The sequence below is a fragment of the Aspergillus undulatus genome, assembly GCF_047715775.1.
Source record: "Aspergillus undulatus strain CBS 261.88 unplaced genomic scaffold BDV17scaffold_3, whole genome shotgun sequence".
Classification (NCBI taxonomy): Eukaryota; Fungi; Ascomycota; class Eurotiomycetes; order Eurotiales; family Aspergillaceae; genus Aspergillus; species Aspergillus undulatus.
The window spans coordinates 1,017,757-1,040,085 of record NW_027396607.1 but is presented as its reverse complement, the minus strand read 5'-3'; the positions used below and the strand labels follow the sequence as shown (position 1 = coordinate 1,040,085).

Genomic DNA, 22,329 nt, shown 5'->3' with positions numbered 1-22,329 from the left:
GGACATACGATGCCTCATACTCATGCTATCATTCCTGGAGATAGTGGAGGAACTTGGAGCTCGGCCATGGTCCGGCTTTGGTTGGCGGGCGTATCAGTATTGTATTTTTCGGAGTGTTTTACGCCTGCCCGCTTCGAGCTCTCACACTCTTCACTCCGTCACCTTCACATTCAACTTAACCTCTCTTTAACCTTTCAGGCGTCCACCATCTCGCGTCTCTGTTTGGATGGTCTCATCTACCCCGGCTATGAGCTTCGGACCTCAGTATGAAACTTTACTCCGCTCTCGGTTGTCTCTGCGTTTGATCACGTCGGGTCCGCGGGAGTACTCCTCCTGCCGAGACTCGCCCAGCCCGCCGAGACACTGTATCGCCTTTGCACCCTCTTTCTGACAAAGACAAAACGCATGGAGATTTAAGATTGTTCTTTGTCTTTTCTTCAAAATTGAGTCCGATCATCAGTTCAGGTGGCATGTTGTCACTAGGCTTTCAACCCCTTGTTGTATATGCAGTCGATTTCCCAACATCTTGCGAATCTGCAAAAGGTGACGCGTGATGAGACACTGTCTTTGAACCCAAGCCCTTAGCTGTCGCAAATCCGTGGAGCTGCCTGTCTTCCATAGCTTCCCGCGCGGTTATGTGGCTTCGCGTGGCGTGGTGATTTACCCAGATTACCCCCCTCGAGAGCCGAGTTCGACCATGGATTTCATTTATCTCCTCTCGATGGTCCTTGGCTGTGTCGCCGAGGATTCTGTGTAATCTTGGCCAGACTCCTCACTTCGTGGTCGTCTGGATCACCTTTCGGCGCGCCCTTTTCTGATCCTGTGCTTCACTATCTCTGTTTCGGCTGGCTATGGGTGCTTGGTTTTCATCATTCCCCGGCCATGGATGGCAGACCAAGATTGGTCTCTGAACCTTACCCAAGGTTCAGATAATGCGTCGAGACGCTGAAGGACCTCGATATGACAGATCACGTCAGCCAATAACGTCCTGCAGTTCAAGGTCACAGGAACTTCCTAGGGCTGGCTTCAAATCCTCCGGGAGACAGCTCATAACTTGGAACGTTTCGTGAGTCTCTCGAGATTGAGAGGTTCATTACACGGCTCTTCGTCTGCACAACAGGAAATCATTTTTCTCCGAAGGACGGAGTTGATCCAATCGAGTCTCGGATACATGGATGAGAGCCTTGTGGGTGCCTCTCGGCCATCGTCCGTGACTCCGTACGTATCGACGCGCTTGTGCCACGTTTTCTCCATACGCGGGATAACCAGCGATCCCGCCGGTACCGTGAACTTATCATAAACGTACGGAGTACGGACTACGGAGTCCTCTGTATGTTACAGATTACAACATACCGCCTTGTGGATGCCGGTCTTCCGAGTAGCTTATCTTGGCTCGATGATGATCATTGATGATCACGGATCCCTTTCTTGGGTGCAGTTTATCATTTGTGAGAGTCGTCCTCGACAATGTCTTGGGTACAGATCGAGACCGTTTGCATGATCCCGCTCTTGATATCTACCACGACATTGCATATGCCCTATCATCCGTGTGGCCTCAGGCCATGCCGCTCCTCGTTAATCTCGGCAGATGGGCGAGGGGCCTTCATGGCGTTCACCTAGTGTGATTACTTTCATTGCCAAGTGTCTCGGCCTCGACAACAGAAGACCCATCAGGCACAGGCAAACCCATCCTCTCGACTCTCGAGTCAGAGTGAGACCTTTTGCGAAAAAGAACCTATTTCAGGGCATGGTATAACCGTCGAGCCCTGACCGTCCTGACTCGAGCTGCAGCTTCTCTATTACTACTCGAGGCAGGTCCAGCGCTTATTGTCACATCTGACTGAGTGTCAAGCGCCACTTATCGAAAGTATGAGGATTCTATGTATACAAAGCTTCATACGCTGGCTCGCCATTTTCAACTGGTGGGGAGATAACTTCACAATTCTGTTGAGAGCCGAGGCTCTAAGGCTGCGCGAAGAGAAAGTGCGCAACCTTCCCATTAAAGCTCTCTTTCCCTAGGACTGTGTTGCGTTTGACCGTATCGGCTTGTCAAAGCATACCATATCCGAACCGAATCACCTATGAGTTGCACTATCACAGCATCCGCCTGCGTATACCAATAGTCGTACTGAGGGTAATGGGTTCTCGATAGCCTCCTCGCCTCAAGTACGGCATCTCAAACGATTATAGTCGCTTCGATATCTGTAAAAAAAAATAAAACTATGCCTCCGGCTCTTGATTCTAGTCATGGCATTGAATGAGAGAAACTGGAGAGCTGCCGCCGTCAACTCTAGTTCCTTGTTACCCAGTAAGTACCGACGAATACTTTGAACAGCGAGTAGCAGGCACCAGGGGTTTGTATACCAGACACCTTGGTATTTCAGTACCTCGAGTCCTGGGTTCGACTTTGTAAGAACCCTATCCAGAGGACTTTATGCATACGCAAGGGTCTATCCAGACCATAACACAACGCATACTGAAGTATACTTCGTCACCATAACTCGGGATTCGGTCTCCAACTGACTCGTCAACGGGCTTTATGGCACGTTGCTCAATCGTTGGGGAATGAATAAATGGAACGCCACGATTTCTATACCTTCAGCAATGCTAACACGGACGGAGTTGCCTACAGGCAACAAAGTATCTACATACAACAACCAAGGGTAAGTGGGAGTTGGCGCCGTGGCTACCTACCTCTCTACCTCTCTACCAAGCACCCCGCAATAGTCCATCCATCCGTCAGGTATCCGTATTCTAAGTTAATCAACAACATCTCTACCTTTGCGATATCTTAGCAAAAAGCACTACCCCGGACACAAACACCCATTCGCAGCGGTAGTCCCAAGCGCCATCATCCACGATGGAATCCAGCTCTAATGATCACCATGAATATGCACTACGGCTACGTAGGCAAGGCAGACAGAATCTGAATGACACGACTCTTCGTATCCATCCATGCTGTGCAACTCACTCGAGGTTCAGGCCCCCATTCCATCTCAATCTCACCACATACAAGTACATTGTTACAGCTGCAGATGCAGCTGTAAGCAGGGAATGGAAGGCGAAGAAAGAAAGAAGAGGAGTATGGGACAGGAAGTGCGGGTGAGATGCTTAGGTAGGCTGAATAGCAATGAAACCTGCGCGCGCCGCTGCGCGAAGCCTCAGACTCAGATGCAGATGCTGTATGACATTGGCGTGGGGCATCGAGCGCGACTAGGTAGCGAGTGAAGTGTAGATAGCCATGCTTGTTTGCTACCTATGGTAGGTACTACAATTAATAGGTACTACTACGTAGGACAGACAGACGGACACATCGGTGTCATGTCGTGTTGGGGTCCTCTTATAGCATTGGACCTCGCTGAATGCCGAAGTACGTCTCTTTGCTTCTTTCGTGTTGCTGGTTCTATGTCGGTCTATCTAGGTGTTTGCTTCCGATGCATTCTCGCCTTCTTTGCTTTTTCTTTTATATTCGGGAGTCTTTGCGGTCTTCCAATGATGAGTGGAGGTGGTGGTACAGTTGTACATTTTTTTTATTGCGAGCAGAAGTGAGTTGGGGGTTCAGTGAGTTGTGTCGGCCTCGATCTCGAACCATCCAATTCATATATGACACGTTTTGCACCGATAGGTATCGTTATCCTTCGTCCTCATCCACCCCCGGCCGTAGGTAAATTTAGTACTCCGCAGATGGCGCGGGGCAGACATACATATCGGGTACGAGTGTGGACACACAAACTACAAGGCTCTATCGAGCGTACTAGCAGTACTCTAACTACCTACTAGTAGTACGGTTCATCTACAGTTCCATAGTCCCACTCCCACTCCTACATTCAAGCCGAAGGGATCCAGAGCACAGACTCTGCATTGGCAATCTGCACAGGGGCTCCTCGAACCCCGCCATAGCAGGATCCCGGCGAAACCTTTGATTTCAATCCTCGATCTTGTCGATCTGATGAACTTGACAATGCCCTTCCCTCTCCCAGGTATTGGTTTTTTTGGATTTAGCAATCAACTTCTAGCCCCTTGCGCTGTGGACCGCAATGCATGCATACGCATGCGCATGCGTACCGAGAACGACGAAGCTCTGGTGGTTATGATTCAGACTGCTGGATTTCGAAGTTGGATATGAGAACGGCCGTCTGCGCTGCTACCGTAGGTAGGTAATCTATGGGGTAACGTAACCGTGCTGACACTACGTGCATGATCATAGCGCTGTATGACGGTGACGGTGATGGGAAGTGGTTGCTCGCAAGCTGGGTTTGGCAGTGAGAGGAGAGTACCCTGGGGTGATTATTATCTGTGGGTTGATTGGAGACGACGCTAGTGTCCATCTCGTATTTGCCGTTCAGACTGAGCACAGATAGTAGTGGCATTGATGATCTATGCTGAGCGAGTGGGTATAATGAACCCTTCAGCCCTATTATGATTTGAGGCAGGCCTTATGCGTGAACGACCTGTGATGTGCTCATGATTGACAGTACCTCTAAGGATACATTGTCAGGAGTATGAGCTGAAGACGATGGGGGCCATGGGCTTGCTGAATTGGAGAGAAGATCAGAATTTCCAACCAACTAAGGTACTTTGACGCGGAGCCTCATTTGGGGACTGAGCGATTCATGGCTGATGCCACCTATCTGTGTATTTATGCTCACGCAAGGGTTACTCCCATCATCCAGGATTGTTGGGGCCGCTACTGCAGCCGGTAAGCAAGAACTATGTGCTTTGTATGCCACAAGACCGGAAGGTTTATCCCTAGGTTGGCTGATTTGCCCGTGTCAGCAAGCATCTTGCCATCGACTTTGAGAAAGTCTAAGTAGCCAGGCTACTCACTGAGGATTTCCATTGAAGCACTCGAGCGTCGAGTATGTTTCTCTTTGGAGGGGAAAATACCGAAAACCAAGTCAGCGAGCCAGAGACTATGCAAGACCTTAGGCTCACTCAACGAGGGTCTGGTTCCGGTCATGGACGGCGACGATCCATTGTCTGCGGAAGTATATCATCATGATGATGCACTACTATGCGTCCATAACTTTCGAGATCTGATCCACGGATACTCGTAAATTAGCTGACGAGGTTTTTGAAACGTGGGTGTGTGCATTTTATACTTCGTACCCGAGCACTCGTAGAATACCAGCAAAATGCCAAACCCTGGGTCCCAGTGCGGTTGCAGAGTGACGTATAGGTTCTGGCCGTGGTCGATTTTCCATGCATGAGTTTATCAAAATGGATGCCAGTGGGCACTGCTTACTTTTCCATGAGTGAAAGACTTGACTTAGGGTGCGCCCGGTTCGGCTCGGCTACTCTGGTGCATATGGCGGGGGATCACTTCATCCAAGCGGCTTGACGAATCGATACCGGCCCCTTTGCTCAGGGTAGGCGAGCAGTGGGGATCTTGGGACTTGGAGATGGGATAACTGCGATGAGGGGTGTTGACGACTAGTCCAAGGCTCCTTTCAGAGGATCTTACTGAGACTCCTCGGATCTGCGACTCGACAAACGAGAGATTTGAGAATTGTAATTTGTATCAAGTAGACAAAGAAGTCTGGCTATGACTGGTTTTCGGTTCCCATTTCATAAACATAATTCCCAGAAGAATAGAGCGTACTAGTAGTTGGTGCGGACAAAAAGAATCGAAGAGGACTGGTACTTTGAGATGGGATACAATTGGAAGCACTTCGCTCCTTAACGGTATGGAACCACTTGGTGTAAGTAGATTTCAAGGTCGATGATGCCAGAACATTAAGCCCGCAATTCCTATAAACACCAAATGATGACCAGATGACGATTCCTTCTAATATATATTCCAATATGTTCGATGAAACTATGTATGCTCTGAAAGCGCGCGTCGGGGCATCGCGTGCCTAAGAGTCCCTATGTGACGCTCGATCACAGGCGAGATATATATACTTTGGACCACGTACGCTCCTTGTGAAGGGCTGTTCCTCGGACCCGGCCACCCGAGAACGAGAAAAGCGGACGAAAAGTGGGCATTTGGAGAGCACCCGACAGCTCCACGAGAGGGGGCCATAGCCGCATTGTTCATCTTGGGAAAAGGCGAAAAAAACAGGCGACGATGATCCGACGATGACTCGACAGGTTTGCTGCCCTTTGCTCCGTGATCGGGCGCCACACCAGGCTGACCCTCAGTCCCTCACACGGGCTCCAGCCTCCAGCCCTCCAGTCTTGGCGAGCCCACCGCAAGATTCCAATGGTGGAACTTGGAACTTGCATTGAGTTGTATATTCAGGCAGGGACTTTGTACCTGAATATTTAGGTGACGAAGAATCATTGGTTTGGGTGCGGTCATTGTTCGCTTTACTCGGAATACTTTTGCCCGCACAAAGAAGGATGCCAACCCCAGCGTGGGAATCCCTGAAGGATGGGCGAATGATCGCCCCACCGCAAGTGATGAATCCAAGAAATCAAGATCAATGGAAAAGCCGACGGATCAGCACTCGGGAACGGCCCACCACCACTGCAAACAACAATGTGGCTGGTGGCTGGGTGCTGTTTGCGGCCTAGCGTACGGCTACTTACTAAGCAGCCCAAGCCGCGGGCGCACCGACCAGCGGCTGAATCTGAATCATGATGCCCCGTATGACGAACAAAATTCCCCAAAGAACTTTAGGCTTTGGCCCTTGGACTTTAGGTCAGCCCGTTAATTCAACTTCTCTCAGTTCCACTCTCCGTTCGATCTACAGGGCTGCCTCGCCTGGAGTCCTGGACAGTGTGCCGAAGGTTACGGAATTGAAATCTCTGATGCTCTGTTCCAGTGCTCGAGAGTCTGCATCAGTGCGGCTGCACCTGCAAGACAACGCACAGAGGCAGTCGGCTGAGCAATGCCGGGAGTATGCAGCGTCGTTTGACGGATGGGCATCCTGTCCCTGCTTCCCTGCGGTACACGGCTGGAGGGGGAAACCGCTTGGTGATCTCGTCAGCGAGGGGAAAGGTTGGCTGAGAGCTGGGTGACAGATCCGACAAACCTCATTTTTATCAACAAGGGGTTTTAGCCTTTTAAGGCGCCCGTGACTATGGATCCCTGCAGAAGCCAGAAGGCCCGACCCCATCAGACGTGGAGTCACCGAGGGCGTGCTAAATTTTCTCAATCGACTCCATCGCAGAGCCCGTCGCGACTCGCAAATCCTCGGGTAGTCGGGCTGTGTGGACAGCGCGCCCAGCGAACTATTTTCCTGGGCGGGGGCAGCAATTTAGCAAATCCGCGGCATGCATGGGCAGATAAGTGAGGTGGAGGGCGCCTCATGCCTGAATCCTTGTCTCCTACCTTTGCCGGGAGCTTACTCTGTACTCGCCTTTAGCTGGCTGAGCTTATGGGCAGGGCCATGGCGATATTCCGGAGTCGCACACCGTCACCGGCAGGGATGTTGGGCAGGCCCACCGTCGACGTCTGGAATCATTGGCGGCGCTCCATCCGCACTGCGCTAGTGAATAATTATAATAATTTGCCTAATTCCCAAACAATCATGGCACGGGGAAGAGTGGGCCGGTGGGGCCTGGGCTCGCGAGCCCACATGCAGCCACTCGGCGAGTCACAACTGGGGGTTCGTGCTGGGCCCCAGCCAGCAATATGAGGCATCCCTGGATGGCTCTGTTGCTCCGGCGCTTCCTCATACAAGGGAGTCTTCTTTTCTTATTTCTTCGCAATATTGAACATGACTTTTCAATAGTATATCATGCCGTCGCCAAATCAATTAGTCGTCCATAGCCCAAAGAAACCTTACGGCAATATTGTCTGCATCACACGCGAGGTGAAATTCCTGAGGCTGGCATGCTATCTTGGGGTACTAGCGCCTGCACTCCTGATCTCGATAATGCCCCCCGGAATGTTTTATTTTTATATTTATTTTCGCCACTAAATTGAATTTATCCCCTAATAGTTTGCAACCTTCTTAAGGTTAGTCGACCAAGTCCATGCTCGTATAGTGGACCATATAACGTACGCATCCTCTTTGAATGCCCCGCTTGCCAACATGACACACTTAGCCTGTTAGCCGCTCGACTCCGAGTCCCAGATCAATCAACACAGCGACGGTTATGGGCATGGCTATCTCGTACTGGAAAGTTGTCCTTCCGCAACAGGAATGAAGGATCAGCTCCGAGGAAATCATCCACGCGACGGCTCCATATGGGTGATGAGCTCCGCCCGGGGTGCATGCCTATGCTTCAGTTGCAAGATATTGCAAACAACGTGTCTCGACATAGTAGCCGCTATCTAAGAAAATATAGACGTACAGAAAAGGAGCAGTAAAAACAGCTTGGAATATTCTTAAAGTTCATGACTTCATCCGGAGAATTGAGTGGGATTACGCGCAAAGCTGACGGCCCCACCGACTAGGCTGTTCCTGGACGTCAGAGTAGCGGCCGTGGCATCGGACGAGCTTTTCTGCTTTAATCTGCCTCACACACTTGGTGCCTGATCTCTAAGACATCAACTCGATTCAAACAGCTGCGCAACCACTACCGCCTCGGCGTCTCTGCCAGTTGCGAGCAAAGCCCCTCGACTTCTCTCGTCCTCTTCCCGCTCTTCTTCTCTTCTTCCTTTCCTCCTTTTGGCCCTCTGATTCTGCTCCTTTTGGATCATCATTGTCTTCTGCCCTTCTCAGCTCTGCTGAATATTCCTCATCTGCCCGTCTTCCCTTCTTGCTTCAATTCTTTCTTCTTCTATCCCTTCTATAGCACCCCTTCCTTGCAAGTTGGCCTCTATCCACCAACTCTCCAACTACTGTGTCTTTGCCTTGTCGCTTCACATCTGGCCCCTTCATCTTTACGCCCATTCTTCTTCTGTCTCTTTCTTACTCGTGTCTTCATACCTTTGTATACTTCCACTACCTGTCTGCCAAGAGCGAGTTGATCGGACACGTTCTCAACCTATTCGACCGACTGCCTCCTTACGTGCTTGCCGGCCGACATCTGGGATATCTGTTCCGAAAAGAACGTTGCGATTGATCAACAAGGTCATTGGGTCACCATCTTGCGCAACCATCTATACCGGGGCTGTGCGACATTCGAGTGACACGGGGACTGGTTGCATCATTGTGTCGCAAAGTTAATCGCTTTCATCCGAAACCGGCTGCTTTGCGATTTTGCTTCAACTCAACGATCGCGCTATGGCTCACACTCAGCCATCGCCCACTGGAGGGGTCACTCCTCATCATGGGCACTTGACGGCCCACCCCGTGAATGGCCATCTGCCTTTGCAGTCGCCCGCGCAGAAACCTCCTCTCAGCACTGCCCAGAAGATCGCTGCTCTGAATGAACAGGTTTGGTTACAGATTGGTATGGAAATATCGCGCAAGCAATGGCGCAAATATTGTGGTTGAAACTCTCGACTGACTGTTCCTCCAGGAAACTTGACTGAAATGATGGGAGATTTGGATGGCGCCATGAACGCGTACGAACAAGCATTACGGCATAATCAGTGGTCTATACCGGCTATGAACGCGATATCCTGCATATTACGGGCAAGAGATCAGTTCCCGAAGGCGATCGAATACTTGCAGAATATCCTCAAACTGGATCCGGGCCTCGGAGAGGCATGGGGAAGCCTGGGTATGTTGGGCAGAAAACAATGGTGCTGAATAACACTAATCAAATTTAGGACACTGTTTCCTCATGATCGACAACCTGCAGGAAGCATACACTGCCTACCAGCAAGCGCTATATCACTTGCGCGACCCTAAGGTTCGTAATCAATCTAAAATCAAGACGTAAGTCAGTATCTAACAATATGTAGGAACCTAAGTTGTGGTACGGGATCGGTATTCTCTACGATCGCTACGGCTCTCTCGATCATGCGGAAGAAGCTTTCTCTCAAGTTATGCGTATGGCGCCCGACTTTGAAAAGGCCAACGAGATTTATTTCCGGCTGGGAATCATATACAAGCAGCAGCAGAAGTTCAATCAAAGTCTGGACGTAAGTGCACAATTTCTGCTTTGTCGAGATCTATTACTAATGAGTTGCAGTGCTTTAAATATATTGTCCATGACCCCCCGAAACCACTTACAGAGGAGGACATTTGGTTCCAGGTCGGCCACGTCCACGAACAACAAAAAGACGTGAGTTGCAAACTTCAGCGATGAGTTTTCTCAGATACTGATGATGTTGTAGTTTGAAGCTGCTCAGCAAGCTTACAGGCGCGTGCTCGAGCGTGACCCCAACCACGCAAAGGTTTTGCAACAGCTTGGATGGTTGTATCACCAGCAAAGCCCTAGCTTCCAGAGTCAGGATAAAGCGATCGAGTTCCTCGAGAAGTCGGTTAGCGCAGATAACACCGATGCGCAGAGTTGGTACCTTCTGGGACGCTGTTACATGTCGCAAGCCAAGTATCCCAAGGCATACGAGGCCTATCAACAGGCAGTCTATCGCGACGGCCGCAACCCAACATTCTGGTGCTCGATCGGTGTTCTGTACTATCAAATCAATCAGTACCGTGATGCGTTGGATGCGTACTCGCGCGCTATTCGATTGAACCCCTATATCTCGGAGGTGTGGTACGACCTGGGAACTCTTTACGAGTCCTGCAACAACCAGGTCGCTGATGCCTTGGACGCATACGGCCGGGCTGCCGACTTGGATCCTTCCAACGTCCATATCAAAGCTCGCTTGAATCTCCTCCAGGGCCAGCTATCTGGATCTGGCCAAACGAACGGTCCCGCCCCACAGCCCCAGGACGTCCACCCTCAAGCTTATCAGGCCCCTGGCGTCGGTGCCCCTCCTGCACCTCAATGGGGCGCCCCGGCTCCTATGGGAGGGCCACCTCCCCAGCCCCCGGCCCCTCCCCGACAGATTGCTGACTGGAACCGCAATCTTGCCGAGGTTCACCCTCAAGCCCAGGCTGCCGGCGCAAACGGATTTGATCCTCGCGATGGACCCCGACCTAGCGCCTTCCAGCAACCTAGCCCTCGCCAGGAACCTGGCAGGGGATTGCCCGAGGGCGTCCGTCCACCTCCAGGCGTGCGGTCACCGAAGCCTGGTCTTCCAGGCCCAGGCGCCTATCCTGCTCATGCTCTTCCTCAACTCACCAATCCCCCTCCATCGCATGATCGCGCTTCTAGTGGTGCTGGCTTTGCTTCTGCGACGCGCGGGGCCTTGCCTCCTGGCCCCGCACCTGCAGCCCCGGTAGCTCCTAATGGTGCACCTGGTTCTGCTGGCCCTCTGCCATCTTATCACCGTCCATTCACCCCACCTGAGATCAGACCGCTCCGTGACATTCGCGAGGAACGTCCCTCTTCTCCAGGATCTAGCTATCCCCACCAGAACTACCATCACGGGCCCAGTGTCTCGGCCCAAAGCGCCAACACCACGGGCATTGCTGGTGGAGCACCTGCGCCAGCCTCCGCCATTTCTGCGGCTGACGCCGCTGTGCGCGATCGTGAAGAGCGTCCTTCTTCGGCTATGAAGCGCGGTCGGGAATGGGAGGGTGAACCTGGCCCAGTCAAGAAACTTGCGAGTGAAGAAACCCGATCTAGACTTGATGAACAAATTGGCCGTCGTGTTCCATCGCCCAGCCGTTTGCCTTCGCCTGGAGCCATGCAGCGTCGGGATTCCTCCGAGGCTCGTCGCGAAGAACAACGCCGAATCAATGAAAGTTACCACCCATCCGAGGCTGCGCACCACCCCCCGACACTCCCTTCAATCCAGCATATGCCACCGCATCCCTCCGGTTCCAGCCTTCCTCCAATGTCTGAAAATGCTCCTACGTCATCCAACGGACCCTCGGCTGTTCCTCCTACTCCCCAAGGCCAGGTCGCCGTTAAGGATGAGCACGCTCGGACTGAACCAGCTCCAGCTCACGAGCCTGCTGCACGCAAGATGGAAGTCGATGAGGACTACGATGACGATGGTGACGACGACAGAAAGGCTGCTGTGAAGGGCAGCCCGCAGGGTAGCGGAACCGGCAGCACCAACGGAAACAGCAACGGTGTTGGCAGTGCCTCAGCGTCCAAAGAGCCTACAGCTTAAAGGTTGATGGTCACCATATCTACATGGGCATGTTGATGCCCTTGCTGCCACAATGTTACTATTTAAGATTTGAATGATGCCCTTGTTATGAACACTGTACCTTCGTTTACACCTTAGCTTTTTCTTTTCACCCACCTCTTTCGATCACCCCAATGTTTACCTTCTGTTTTCGATTGGGATCTATACTTGCTGTTCTTTTAGTCCTTATGTTAGCCTCAGGTTGTATTCTACGATTGGGACTATATGGGCGGTTATGTCTATGTCTAGTGTCCAGTTATTAAGCAACATCCATGAACCTTGTACCTACCCTTTTTGAATTCGACCTTCATCAAATACTGCGATAATTGTACTCTGTAATCGTCCAATCAACAGGAGAAAGTGGTGCCTTCACTGATGGTGGGCACGTGTGTGTTTATGCCTGAGGCTTCAGTAGAGTGCTAACCGCAATAGGGCAAAAAGCCAAGACTTCTCGCTTAGACGGCGCCCACACTCGTTAAGCGTTGCAAAATCGGACTTGCGGCCAAACCTGGAGATAGACACTCTCAATCACCAGTCCGACAACTAACGACAACAGGGTCAAGATGTAAGTATTTCGCGGCCGTCTTCAAGCAAGACAGATGCTCAATGGACAACAACTAACTTAATTTCCTCTGAATAGGAGTCACCGGAAGTACGAAGCACCTCGGCACGGTTCGTCTACCTTTTCGCCCACGATCCTCGAGATACGACTTTTGTGCGTGTGTGGGATTTGTACTGACTGAGATTCATCCAGGCTCCCTTGCCTACTTGCCTCGCAAGCGCGCTGCCAGACACCGTGGAAGAGTCAAGAGGTTAGTTTGGACAGAATAATCTGCTATCGGGAATTATGGGGACAAATACTGAATTTTTTTTTTTTTTTTTGCGACAGCTTCCCCAAGGATGACCCCAAGAAGCCCGTCCACCTGACGGCCTCCATGGGTTACAAGGCCGGTATGACCACTGTTGTCCGTGACCTTGACCGTCCTGGTGCCAAGATGCACAAGAAGGAGGTTGTTGAGGCTGCCACCGTCATTGAGACTCCTCCTGTATGTTTCACTACTGAAACCTTTCGTTTCTCCCTTTGAGAAACTGACAGTTTCTAGCTCATTGCTGTTGGCGTTGTCGGATACATTGAGACTCCCCGCGGTCTCCGCTCGCTCGCCACCGTCTGGGCTGAGCACCTGAGCGACGAGGTCAAGCGTCGCTTCTACAAGAACTGGTACAAGAGCAAGAAGAAGGCCTTCACCAAGTACGCCAAGAAACACTCCGAGGAGAACGGCGCTGCCATCACCCGCGACCTCGAGCGCATCAAGAAGTACTGCACCGTCGTCCGTGTCCTCGCCCACACCCAGATTCGCCAGACTCCCCTCAAGCAGAAGAAGGCCCACCTCATGGAGATCCAGGTCAACGGTGGCTCCGTCGCCGACAAGGTTGACTTCGCCCGCAACCTCTTCGAGAAGCCCATCGAGATCTCCTCCATCTTCGAGCAGGACGAGATGATCGATGTCATTGCCGTCACCAAGGGTCACGGTTTCCAGGGTGTCACCAGCCGTTGGGGTACCAAGAAGCTTCCTCGCAAGACTCACAAGGGTCTTCGTAAGGTTGCTTGTATCGGTGCCTGGCACCCTAGCCACGTCCAGTGGACCGTTGCCCGTGCCGGTCAGATGGGTTACCACCACCGTACCTCTTGCAACCACAAGGTCTTCCGCATCGGCAAGGGCTCCGACGAGGCCAACGCCTCCACCGAGTTCGATGTCTCCAAGAAGCAGATCACTCCGTATGTCCCCCGTCCCCCTTGACTCCCTCTCACAAAACACCAACTAACAACATCACAGCCTCGGTGGTTTCGTCCGCTACGGTGAGGTCAAGAACGACTTCGTCATGGTCAAGGGTTCCATCCCTGGTGTTAAGAAGCGTGTCATGACCTTGCGCAAGACCCTCTACCCCCAGACCAGCCGCAGGGCCACAGAGAAGATCGACCTCAAGTGGATCGACACCTCCTCCAAGTTCGGTCACGGTGCTTTCCAGACCCCCGAGGAGAAGCGTGCTTTCATGGGTACCCTCAAGAAGGACCTCGTTACCTCTGCTTAAGGTGTTTACGGAGATTATGGCTATGGCTCGGTGTAGTACAGATTTTTATGCGTTTCAATAAAAAAAGCGAATACTTCAACATCACCTTCTAGATATATTGTAGAAAGTACTTTGTACCAGTCGATGCAGATGCCCTGGTGTGTCCTTGTGATTGTTTTCTACCGGAGCACGAAGCCTCTTACTCTAGTCTGTGCAGAAGCCACCGGCGGAGGATTGAAAATCCTGCAGATTCCGTAGACAAGCTCGAAGCTTTACTAAACAAGGCATGTTGTTTATGAGTTTGCTAGCGAGCTATTCAACGTCCCAATATTCTCTTACTTTGCCCTCTTTTAATCTTCTCACGTCTCATTCAAGTATCGCACCAATGCGCAGGTGGCAGAGCGCCCGCAAGGCACATTGCGTCATTGATCACCTCCCCCGTTCTTTCGCATCACTACATTTAAAGCCTGCAACATCCCAGCGAGCCTCTACATCATACCAACCAAACATTCTGTCTGCCAAAGTACCAACTCAAACACGAACGTTCTCAACCAAACAGGAAACTTCCCACGGCTCGACCTGCCTCTCCAAAGCTAGCTACATCCGCCCACTAACAACAATCACGACGACGACCACCCGCGCCATGTCCTCAGACGACGCATACATGTCCTTCCTGGACAAAGCCAACTCAGACCTTGACGCCGGCCGCTCCCAACAAACAACGCAGTCCTCGTCCGGCGCCCGCACAGAGACCGTTGATGCCAACGTCAAGATCCCTACCCCGCTAACCTCCGTCGATGCGTTCTACGTCTCCGATGCAGACGAGCCATTCGAGCCCGTTGCGTTAAAATGGGATGGTGGGGGACGGGGTGTCTGGCCTGATTCTGGTATGTTAAGTTCTTAACTTTACCTACCATACCTACCTTAGGTACCCAGGCTATCACAACGCTAACCCATTCGACGTCACCAGCGTCCTTCTCAAAACTCATCAGCCCCGAATCCGACCTCTCCTCATCAATCGAAACACTCTCGCCCTCCTCATTCGATCCAAAGAACCAGTATAGTTCTGTGTTGAAGGCTGTCAGGGCCGCTGCTGTGCACGACTCGGGCGGGGATGAGGGAGCCGTTGAGGTGAAGGTTTATCGGGTGGAGACGGGGAGCTCGAGGGTTCAGTATTGGGTTGTTGCGCTCGATGGGGAGGGGCTTCTTGTTGGGTTGAGGGCGAAGGCTATTGAGAGTTAAGTGTGTCAATTTTTTTCAGCAAAGTTTGGTGATGACTAGGGCCTTTAATATGAATCTCCTTTCGATATGACGTTGAGTACTTCTGCGGTGAGAGCGTGCGCTATACCTAGTACATCTCTCCTTCCTCTTTTCCAGGTGTAGTATTGTGGGTTTTCTTTTCTTATTGAGAGATATCAGGAATCTTGGCCGTTCAAGTTTCATGCATTCTTCCCCTTGTCGCAGCAACAGGATCCCTCAGATTCTTCGTTCCCTCTGGACCCTCATGAAATGCCGATGTTAATGTTCGACAAGAGCATCTCTCGTTTCACTTGGACCGTTTTTGCTGCAACCAAAATGCGGAGGCTGGCTCTATGCATAAGTCCAGGAGTACTGCAGCAAATGTCTATTCTGGGCCTGCAGCGCCACCAGTTCCTGGTCAATTTAGAAGGCTGTCATCCGGTTTAAAAATGGCGAGATCCTTGAAAGCAGCATGGAGTACTGGGAACTCAAGGGATCAATGCGCTCGCAAGCATTCCTTGGCCTAGGTTTGCCTTGGTCTGGCGGAGGCTAGATAAACAAACTGCTAATTGCGCATACAGGAATACGTACTCCCAAGTCTACTAAGCTGCTGGTAGATAGATACCAAGAGTATATCAAACCCATTTCCTTGCTCTTCTGTCAGTTGTCAAAACAATCGGCCAAGTGGTCGAGTCCTGATTCCTGCCACTCTTTGCCCCTCCATCCGCTATCCCTTCCTTGACCCCGTCAGTCGCCTTCATTCACTTCCTCACTCATTCATTCTCGCCCTCTGGCGCTCTCTCTCCATTCTTGTCCCTCCTTCTCCTCCTGTTTACCTTCCATGGCATGCTATTCTTCTTCCGCGTTATTCTGTCCTTTCCTCAAATCGTGCCATCTCGAATCGCCGCTCTCTCATCGCCAACGTGAGCCTGCAGTAGCAACTGGCGCTCTATTCCCTCACCAGCACTGTTGAGCCTCGCTCTGACTTGCTCTTGGAGGCGTCTTGGACTCAAGCCTCCGTCCATTCGTTTCCGTCGTCCTACGATTACGCCAAACGCCATCTTGAGGAGAACATCCGACTTCGACCAAAAAAAAAAAATCAAAAATCAAAAACAAAAAACGTCTTTGCCAAGAGAGCCGATGGGATTCAGGGTAATTGAGTCACCAGAAGCCATTTGTTACTAGACGCCCACTGTATACATAAGTTGGGGAGAACAGCTCACATCCAGCAACATGTCAGGACCTTCCCAAGAGCCGTCTTATCGAAAGACACCTCATATTAGTATTAATTTCAAACTGCACGATGTGTTCTCGGACGAGCACGAGAGCTCTCTTCCCACGGTTCCTCCAGAACATGGAGTTCGCCCATTGACACCCGGAGTTGCCAGGTCCCAGTCGTCAGGAACGGTACAGACGGTAGACACATCATACAACCACCAGGGATCAACAGAATTCTTAATACCTCCAGTTCCGAATCGACCTAAGGATTACCTTTCCTCGCCTAATCCGTCCATTATTTCGCGACGCACAAGCTGGACGTCGGAAGCTGGCAGCTATACCACAAAGAGATACAGCCATTCGCGTCCATCTTCACGTGCAGACAGCGATGAAAACGATGTGAATACTCAGACGGTTACCGAAAAGTACAATATCATGCCGACGGACGGGCTGCTGTTGTTCCCAGAAGATGTAGAGAAAGACGATTACTTGCATAACCCGGATCCGAGCGATAGGGAGCGAGAGTGCGACATCTGGAACAGAAGGGGCATGATAAATATCGGTGGCTTAGTTATACTTACTATCGGATTTTTGATCCTGTTTATCGGATATCCTGTTGTGTAAGACTGCGCGCACCTTCAAGACTATGCTGCGGTTCACTGACTTGCACAGCACGGCCATGGGAGGTTTTCACAAGGCGAGCCCACAAAATTGCGCGCCGGGAGATACGTTATGTCTGGGCGTTGGGGATCGGCCTTTGCTGTCTAATCTACGCAAGGGCTTGATAGACCCGGATACACCTGAGCCAGCACATACAAAGAAGTCCGCGGACGGCAAGGAGTGGAAGCTTGTGGTAGGTGTCTCAGAAAGCCCTGCCAATTCAATGCTGACCATATAGTTCTCGGACGAGTTCAACAACCAGGCCGTACGTTCTACGATGGAGATGATCCCTATTACCAGGCTATGGATATTTGGTACGGAGTGACGCAGGACCTCGAGGTTGGTCACCCACTCCCTAGGTAGAACGCCATTAACCCTTGCAGTGGTACGATCCCGACGCAGTAACTACGCGGGATGGAGTGCTTGAGATTCGATTCGATTCCTTCCCAAACCACGAAGTCAAGTATCAGTCTGGCATGGTGCAGAGCTGGAATAAACTATGCTTCAGTGGTGGCCGTCTCGAAGCGAGCATTTCATTACCAGGAGATGGCGAGGTCTCCGGTTTCTGGCCTGGTTTCTGGGCGATGGGCAATCTAGGACGGCCTGGCTATGCCGCTACAACGGAAGGCATGTGGCCGTATAGCTACTACGACGAATGTGACGCGGGAATCACTCCCAACCAGAGTTCCCCGGACGGCCTCAGCTGGCTTCCAGGAATGCGACTGCCGGGATGTACCTGCTCTGGGACAGACCATCCCAACCCAGGCAGAGCTCGTAGTGCTCCTGAGATCGATGTGATTGAAGCTAGCGTGGTGCCTTTGAACGATGATGCTGCGAGAATGATAGGGTCAGTGTCGCAAAGTTTACAGATGGCGCCGTTTGATATTTGGTACATGCCAGACTATGGTGAGTGCTTTGACCTGATCGACGGGGTTTGACTGATTGTGTAGACTTTGCCGCGGTATACGATCAGGACGTCACGCAAATTAACAGCTACAGAGGAGGGCCATACCAACAGGCCATGTCTGGGATCACGAACCTTAACAACGACTGGTACAACGGAAAACAATATCAAACGTACGCATTCGAGTACACACCTGGAGCAACCGGAGATGTCACCTGGTTCGTCGGTCAAGAAAAGACATGGACACTGGACGCGCGATCTATCGGACCTAATGGGAACGTTGGCCAGCGAGTAATTCCAATGGAGCCAATGGCCATTGTCATGAATTTGGGCATGGCATGGAGTTTCGCCCCCATTGACGATGGAATCATGAAGCATATGCCCGCTTACATGCGCTTCGACTATATCCGCATCTATCAGGATCCTGACGAGGTCAGCGTCACCTGTGACCCGCCCGGGTATGAGACCACCGAGTATATCAAGGATCATCCTCTTGCGTATAACAACGTGAACAAGACTACTTGGTATGTATAATCAAATTGGACTTGCGAACGCCTGCTGACTTATTTAGGACTGATGCTGGATATGAATGGCCGACGAATGAGCTCATGCATGGTTGTTGATTTATTACTACTATTTCGTTGACCTTGCTTTCATCTGATTAATATCTATCTGGCAACAGCGTTGTCTTTTAGCGGCATATACTCTGGTGTTGAGGCTGTCGTGTACCTATTTTCTCGATGTGGTGGTCCTGGGACTATACCGCGCTAGTTACTTATGATGTTGATGCTTGATCTAATTGCCAGCATATCAATTGACCACGCTCAGAATGATACAAACAACTACGCGTGATTGCTGTAGTCCAGGTCGAGCCGACCTCGCGAAGTAGGCAAGGAGAACAAAGAGCAAGGGGACCTCGGCGCTCGCTAAAGTCCAGACTCTTATAGCCTTCGTCGTATCTTCCGTCTCTTCGGATCCTTCGCTTCCGACTTTCTTTCACTGGACAATCCCACCCAGTCTCCTTCAGCCACTTCTCCCCTGTCTCCAGCGGGCGACCGGAATACGAACGCCGCCTCCGCATAATTCGGCGGTAATGCAGTCCTCTCATGGATTGCCGTTATGGATGTGGGACGGTGGGCCCATCTGGCTCTTACCCTTAGAGTCTGAGAGTCTGATCAACTCCCCAAAGTGTGGGCCATGATGACCATGATCTGCACGCGCAGACTCCCATCCCCAACGCCCAATTCCCAATTCTAGGGTTGACCCTGGTTGGGAAGATGAATGAGATCATGATGCGAGGTATGCTTATCTCCGGAGTCTCTTCAAAGTGCAGACAAAGAACTCTGTCCTCTGTTCTTTCTGCTCAGTGCTCAGTGCATTATTAATGTGGCTGATAATGCGCTGTCCCCGGACTTGCTTAGGCTTCCTAGTTCCTTTCGATCCTTTAGCTTTCCCCGCAATTCCTTCTCCCATACTTTGCCTGTCTCTGAATTCTTGACTCTCGAGTCCTGACCTCTTTCCCCTCCAACAATCACCAAAATGTCATCCCAACCCAAAAAAGAGCCCAACGCCTGCTCAAGACGCGCCGCTCGCGCCTGTGCCTGCTGCCACTCCCGCAAAGTCCGCTGCGACGGTTCCATCACCGGATTCCCCTGCACGAATTGCCATCTAGATGGTCGACCATGTACACTGCATTCAGGGAAGCGGGACAAGGAGAAGCAGATGCTCAGGGCGATTGTGAAGGAGCGGGAGACGAGCACATACCAGACACCAACCCCAAGCACCGGCGAACTACAACCAAAAACGAATCTAACGTTTGTCAAATCACAAATGGCGCTACGAGTTCCTATTCAGGAAGTTTTGGATGTCTTTACAAAGCATTACTTCCTATACGTGCACCCGTGCCTCCCTTTGATCGATGAGGCGGTGTTCTGGAGAAGGTACCGCAGCGTTGATGCGAGTGTCGGCAAGATCTCGACATTGCTCTTCCAGGCCATGCTTTTTGCTGCTAGTTCGGTGAGTCTCATGATTGGTTTGAGCCTGAACATATGCTAATGATGTAGTTCGTTCCCATCAATGCCGCCAAAGAGTGCGGCTACGACTCTCTGATTTCCGCGCGAGACGACCTCTACCGAAGAGCGAAGGTATTAACCATATTCTAGTCAAAGAACCAGGCTAACTCGACAGCGCCTCTACGAGAGTGGCATTGAACAAGACCGCCTGGTCATTTCCCAAGCATGTCTTCTCCTAACCTACTACACCACCGACGCCGAACGCTCAAACAACTCCCGCTGGCTACGCATTGCAATCCGTTACGCGAAGAAAGAACGAGCACATCTCTATCAACATCTTCCACAAGGGCCTACAGGATTAGGTTTTGGAAGGAAGACATCTGATCTTAAACGTCTCTGGTGGTGCTGCATGATCCGGGACCGAATCATCTCCCTTGGCATGCGTCGCCCGATTCAGATAACCCCCGACGAGTTCGACCTGCATCAGCCAGGATTATCGTTCCAGGACTTGGAAGAAGAATGTCTGAATTCGGAGGTGTATTCTCCAGATACAAAGATTGCACTTTGCCGCGTTCTTGCCAGTCTATGCCATCTTGTCGTCGCAGTCACAGATGTAATCATGCTCGTTTATCCAACGACGCAGAGCATGTCCTTTAGTCTGGCGGACCGTCGAGCGCAACTTGATAGACTTGAAGATACCAAATTTGCTCTGCTGGATTGGGAACTCAGCTGGGTGGCCAACCCGGATGGGAAGGAATACTACATTCACCCATCGATGACGCTTTATACGAATCTTTGCGCCATATACTTCCAGTGCGCCTCTCTACCCACACAAGACCACTTAGCGGAGAGAAGCTGATGATTGTTCAGGTCTGCCCGCATTGCGTTCTGCAACCGAATATGCTTTCTCATCGGCTACAACGCATACCCAATTGATGAAACCGACCTGTCTCGGATCGAATCATGCCGCGCTGAGCTCGCTACTGCAATCCGCTCAACGGCCGACAATGTCAAGCAGCTCATTCAGCACGGCGTTGCTGATAAGTTGCCTATAAGCGCGTGCGCTCTTCCCTCTACCTAAATTGAGTATCTATACTGCGAACGCTTACTGATTGACGCAGAGTGGCATACACCCTCCTCCCCCAAATCCTACTAAGCATCCAAACACAGCTCTCAACCACACCCGAAGAGAAACAGCTCCACGAAGTCATGCTTCTCTTCTTTACAGAGGTCACCCGCTTCCTCCGCAGCCAATACTACATGAGACTTATTATTGCTGTCTCATGGAAAGCCTTAGAGCTATGTCGGCCGAGACACTCCAAGGCACTGTTACAGTCTTCAAATACCAAAGATATCGGGAATTCCAGCAGTAGCAGCAACGACGAATTCATCCTCAAACCACCCTTCTTCACAGACCTCAACGCAGATGCGCTATACTACTACCCGAACCTCTTCCAGCTGAAACTCACCGAGTACATCCGGCTATTAAAGTATGTGGACGAATTCATGTCCCTGCGACAAACGCCAGGCGAGGACGTGATCTACCCTTCGCCGACTACTACTATCCAAGGACCAGTGCGCGCAAGCGCACTATCACAATCCTCTACTATGTCGTCTTCCCCACTCAAGCGAGCATTGACGGCTACTTCTGGTTCGCCTCGTGATACGACGAGCACAGTCTACTCGGGCGGTACGGAGACCCATCCTGACCCGTCGAGCCCTCGATGGACGGAAGACTACTTCTGGGTATACTTTGGCGAAAAGGAGCTGGAAGGGGACAGCCCACAGACTGCGATTACGAACACAGCCACCCTTAGCGGTACAGAGAGCAGCAGCAGCAATGGTAAACCTGAACACGAAGATAAGCTCGAAGGTGAAGGTAGCCCTACATCTGGAGCTAGTATGTCGGGTTGCACTATCCAAGGGACCCAAGAGGAAACAGAAAAGGGAATCAAAAAACAACAAGGAAACTGCACCACCGAGGCTCGAGCAGACTTGTTCCAGAACATGCTCGATTGCCTACCCTTGCTTGGTGAATAGTAAGACCTTTTGTTTGCTCGAGGGGAGCCCATCCATTACGCCACGACATGTATATATAAAGCAATTCATCCGCATTCACATTTCCCACGGTCCCGTAGCACTCGCTGACCATTCAACCTATTCCATAGTTTAGAGGAAGGAGGGACCAACCGCCTAAGCCCAGTCGCACCTGCCATTAGAGTGTCATAGAT

At 51.3% G+C, this 22,329-nt stretch overlaps 4 protein-coding genes across 4 annotated transcripts; all 4 read left to right on the top strand.

Annotated features, from left to right (window-relative positions):
• The first annotated feature begins 8,506 nt into the window (after positions 1 to 8,506).
• Positions 8,507 to 12,294, top strand: cyc8 (putative transcriptional corepressor Cyc8). Its single transcript, XM_073756525.1, has 6 exons — positions 8,507 to 9,291; positions 9,361 to 9,564; positions 9,614 to 9,696; positions 9,749 to 9,928; positions 9,979 to 10,071; positions 10,124 to 12,294. The coding sequence occupies exons 1-6, from the start codon at positions 9,123 to 9,125 to the stop codon at positions 11,975 to 11,977; spliced, it is 2,583 nt and encodes an 860-aa protein (XP_073620394.1). The 5' UTR covers positions 8,507 to 9,122; the 3' UTR covers positions 11,978 to 12,294.
• A 190-nt stretch (positions 12,295 to 12,484) lies between these two features.
• rpL3 (60S ribosomal protein uL3) lies at positions 12,485 to 14,167 on the top strand. The gene is made up of 6 exons (XM_073756524.1): positions 12,485 to 12,560; positions 12,636 to 12,667; positions 12,750 to 12,807; positions 12,885 to 13,041; positions 13,099 to 13,772; positions 13,831 to 14,167. Coding segments are annotated over exons 1-6 (1,179 nt in total). The 5' UTR covers positions 12,485 to 12,558; the 3' UTR covers positions 14,087 to 14,167.
• Positions 14,168 to 14,708: 541 nt separating this feature from the next.
• On the top strand, positions 14,709 to 15,307 carry BDV17DRAFT_287209 (uncharacterized protein; the record flags this gene model as incomplete). The annotated part of the gene is made up of 2 exons (XM_073761112.1): positions 14,709 to 14,952; positions 15,036 to 15,307. The coding sequence occupies 2 exons, from the start codon at positions 14,709 to 14,711 to the stop codon at positions 15,305 to 15,307; spliced, it is 516 nt and encodes a 171-aa protein (XP_073620392.1).
• Positions 15,308 to 16,537: 1,230 nt separating this feature from the next.
• Positions 16,538 to 22,138, top strand: BDV17DRAFT_279207 (beta-glucan synthesis-associated protein-domain-containing protein; the record flags this gene model as incomplete). The annotated part of the gene is made up of 10 exons (XM_073759671.1): positions 16,538 to 17,140; positions 17,301 to 17,379; positions 17,445 to 17,521; positions 17,566 to 18,088; positions 18,133 to 18,614; positions 19,650 to 20,102; positions 20,150 to 20,230; positions 20,274 to 20,911; positions 20,969 to 21,157; positions 21,220 to 22,138. 10 exons carry the CDS (start codon positions 16,538 to 16,540, stop codon positions 22,136 to 22,138), a joined length of 4,044 nt encoding a protein of 1,347 aa, XP_073620391.1.
• Positions 22,139 to 22,329: the final 191 nt, after the last annotated feature.

Bases quoted from the DNA above. Each gene is read 5' to 3' on its own strand.
- rpL3 (XM_073756524.1), top strand. The intron at 12,808-12,884 runs GTTAGTTTGGAC...TTTTTGCGACAG, and splicing joins CACCGTGGAAGAGTCAAGAG to CTTCCCCAAGGATGACCCCA. The intron at 13,042-13,098 runs GTATGTTTCACT...GACAGTTTCTAG, and splicing joins CCGTCATTGAGACTCCTCCT to CTCATTGCTGTTGGCGTTGT.
- cyc8 (XM_073756525.1), top strand. From the start codon at position 9,123: ATGGCTCACACTCAGCCATCGCCCACTGGAGGGGTCACTCCTCATCAT. The intron at 9,292-9,360 runs GTATGGAAATAT...CTGTTCCTCCAG, and splicing joins ACAGGTTTGGTTACAGATTG to GAAACTTGACTGAAATGATG. The intron at 10,072-10,123 runs GTGAGTTGCAAA...ATGATGTTGTAG, and splicing joins TCCACGAACAACAAAAAGAC to TTTGAAGCTGCTCAGCAAGC.